This window comes from Frankliniella occidentalis, unplaced genomic scaffold (genome assembly GCF_000697945.3).
Source record: "Frankliniella occidentalis isolate FOCC.00 unplaced genomic scaffold, Focc_3.1 Scaffold3, whole genome shotgun sequence".
In the NCBI taxonomy this organism is placed as follows: domain Eukaryota; kingdom Metazoa; phylum Arthropoda; class Insecta; order Thysanoptera; family Thripidae; genus Frankliniella; species Frankliniella occidentalis.
The window spans coordinates 880,868-883,614 of record NW_026267133.1 but is presented as its reverse complement, the minus strand read 5'-3'; the positions used below and the strand labels follow the sequence as shown (position 1 = coordinate 883,614).

At 50.2% G+C, this 2,747-nt stretch overlaps 1 protein-coding gene across 1 annotated transcript in view; it reads right to left on the bottom strand.

The window, feature by feature from the left end:
- Window positions 1-535: 535 nt before the first annotated feature.
- The window catches only part of LOC113213373 (muscle segmentation homeobox-like), a 6,640-nt gene continuing 4,428 nt past the window's right edge, over window positions 536-2,747 (bottom strand). Inside the window, exon 2 of the mRNA XM_026432416.2 lies at window positions 536-2,223. Coding sequence (XP_026288201.2) covers window positions 1,697-2,223 — 527 coding nt within the window. The 3' untranslated portion in view covers window positions 536-1,696. The remainder of the gene's footprint in view (window positions 2,224-2,747) is intronic.

Sequence of the window (2,747 nt, the reverse complement as noted above, 5' to 3'; positions counted from 1 at the left end):
GGGGAGGAGGGGAAGCAGGGCACGGGGCAGAAGCTTATGTCAGCCCCTATTTCCATGGGAGGCTTAGCATCGTGCATAATTACCGGTCTAATTTATGGCGCTTTTAAAATTGCTGGCGTGTTGATGGAACATAATGAAATTAGCCGCGAACGGCCCCGCCGCGCCGCCGCTGGCCTTTACGCGGTCCGTGTAACGCGGCACCGATAGCGAGGAGCTCCTCTAAAGTCAATTAGAGTGCACGTGATCGGAAATAAAGTCCGCGCAGCTCATGATCATCGGGGGAACGCCTTTGCAATTACAGAGCTCGCTTTGGTGACACTGTCCAGCAATCAGGAGCCCAGCAAGCGTAAAGCCGAGGGGCTGCTTTACGGTCCAAAAGCCTTTATCTTGGGCAGGGGTAGTGTTAACTATAATAATTTGCTCGTTTCGTTCAGACTCTGGTTTCGTTTGTTTCACTCAATAATTTGGAGTTTTCGTGTACTTTACGCCGTTACTGAGGTAAGGGGAACAGGAGAAATTGAGTAAAAATTCAGTCTTATGGGAATCACTGATTTCTTAAAATTTTAATACCACGTTAACTCATCAGCAGTCTTGGTACAGTAAAAGGATGATTATAATTTTTGTCTATTTAATACACATTTACATCCGTTTATATCTGAATCGTAATTTACACGGAATAATATATTTAATATAAATTATTATAAGTACAACATTGCTATGTAAACAGAAACAATAATTATACTTTACAATCACAGAATTGTTTTTTGTACAATATGTCGCAATAAATTCTCGTATAGCGGTTCAGGTATATATGCATATATTTTGTATTTCTCTATGTACATGGTTATGTTCAGTACTTCCAAGGACAAAAGTAAATTTCATAATTTTATGCTAAGTCCACAGTGTCTGCAACTTTCTAGAGCATGGACGTAGACGCAGACGCTATAAGTTCACAAATAGAAAAGAAAAATGGAATTTATCAATCTGGGCTAAAATAAATTACAACCAACATGAAAAACACAACGTTAGGACTTTGGCAGTTAAAGTACAACAATTAAGTACCTTTTGAAACGCTCATCATTTCAGGTTTAAATATTGGTACGTCTATTTTCTCACGAATGAACTTCCAGTTGCATGTTACAGCTTATCGTATACGCTGCACTTAAGAATCGACCCTGAGCGGGGCTTGAGGGCATCAGTCAGTAAAGCAGCTCTGTTTATCCCGCCCGAATCCAAAAATACTAAAATTTTGGTCATGAACGCGGTGGGGCATTACGAGCTTATTGCAGAAAGAACGCGGCACCCAAGACAATAGGAACTACTGAGGAGCACACTGACTTTGTAAGTACTACGCGACGCGCAAATGCAACAAAACCGTGACAAGCTCGAAATTAAAAGAGATGGCTGCTCAAACCCCTTATTACTAAAATAAGAAACTCACACATCCATCCATACACAACAGACTAGCACGCGCAACAACGAAACAAAAACATTAGGCGCCAACACGCAAAACTAACAAATAAAACAGAAAGAGTTGATCTGCGGCGCGCGACGCACGAAACAAAACTATACACTATCATGTTCATTATCACATAGGCAGGGGGCGGCCGGTCTAGGAGCCGCCGGCGCGCCCCCGGTCTCTGGCGGGGAGGGGAATCACAGCGATGGGATGGGTACGACGGCGTCCTCGCGGAGGTCAGTGCCGCTGTAGGCCGGGCTGGAGGCCGGACAGGAGGTGCTGGGGCTGCTGCTGCCCGCCGGCCATGTGCGGGGGCGGGGGGCCGTTGGGGGCCCCGCTGGGGGCGGCTCCGGGCGGCAGTCCCATGGCGGCCAGGAAGGGTGGTGGGTTGGGGTGCCAGAGCCCCGCGCCGGGCGGGAACAGGGGGAAGGGGCGCCCGGAGAAGCGGAACTTCTCCAACTCAGCCTCCTGGAGACGCTTCGACTTGGCGCGCCGGTTCTGGAACCATATCTTGACCTGCGTCTCGGTCAGCTGCAGCGACGAGGAGAACTCGGCCCGCTCCGCGATCGACAGGTACTGCTTCTCCCTGAACTTCTTCTCGAGGGAGAGCAGCTGCTGCGTGGTGAAGGGTGTGCGCGGCTTGCGGTTGGGCTTGTGCTTGCGCAGGTTGCAGCGCAGCGGCAGGGGGTGCGGGGGCCCGATGGGAGAGCCGGGCGGGCCGCCATGGGGACCTCCGGGGTGGCCGGCCAGCCGAGCGCCATCCACTGCAACAACAAGAAGGCCAAGGTTATCGACATGAGCTACAAATACAAAACACACTCTCCAGTCTCTCGCTGTCTCTCTCCCCCTCTCTGATCCACACGCGGCTGATCGTTACTCTGCGCGAAGGCCAGATCCGGTCGACACCGTTACGCGTTTAGTCGCTCGTTATACACCTCTGCCGCCTATTCCGAGGCTCGCAAACGACCATCGCCGACACTCTGTCAGCTGCCGGCTACCGTGCTGCACGGAACCCGTCAACAGGAGGGAAAAAAGGGGAAAGAGTTTAGCCGCAAGAGGGGAATAATGGAATGCCTTATTGGCGAAGAGGAAAGCGACAGCGCCGTGCGCTGAGAGATGCAGCGCGAAAAATACATTAAAGCTCATTTCGTGGTTTTTAATGGTCCCATTAATTGCAATTAGTAACATTTGCTAAGTATGTGCAAAACGAATAAATGGAACAGAGGATGACCACCTCAGAGCGCCTGAACGCTACCCGCCGCGCAACCAACCCAAGTGTCCTCGCGAG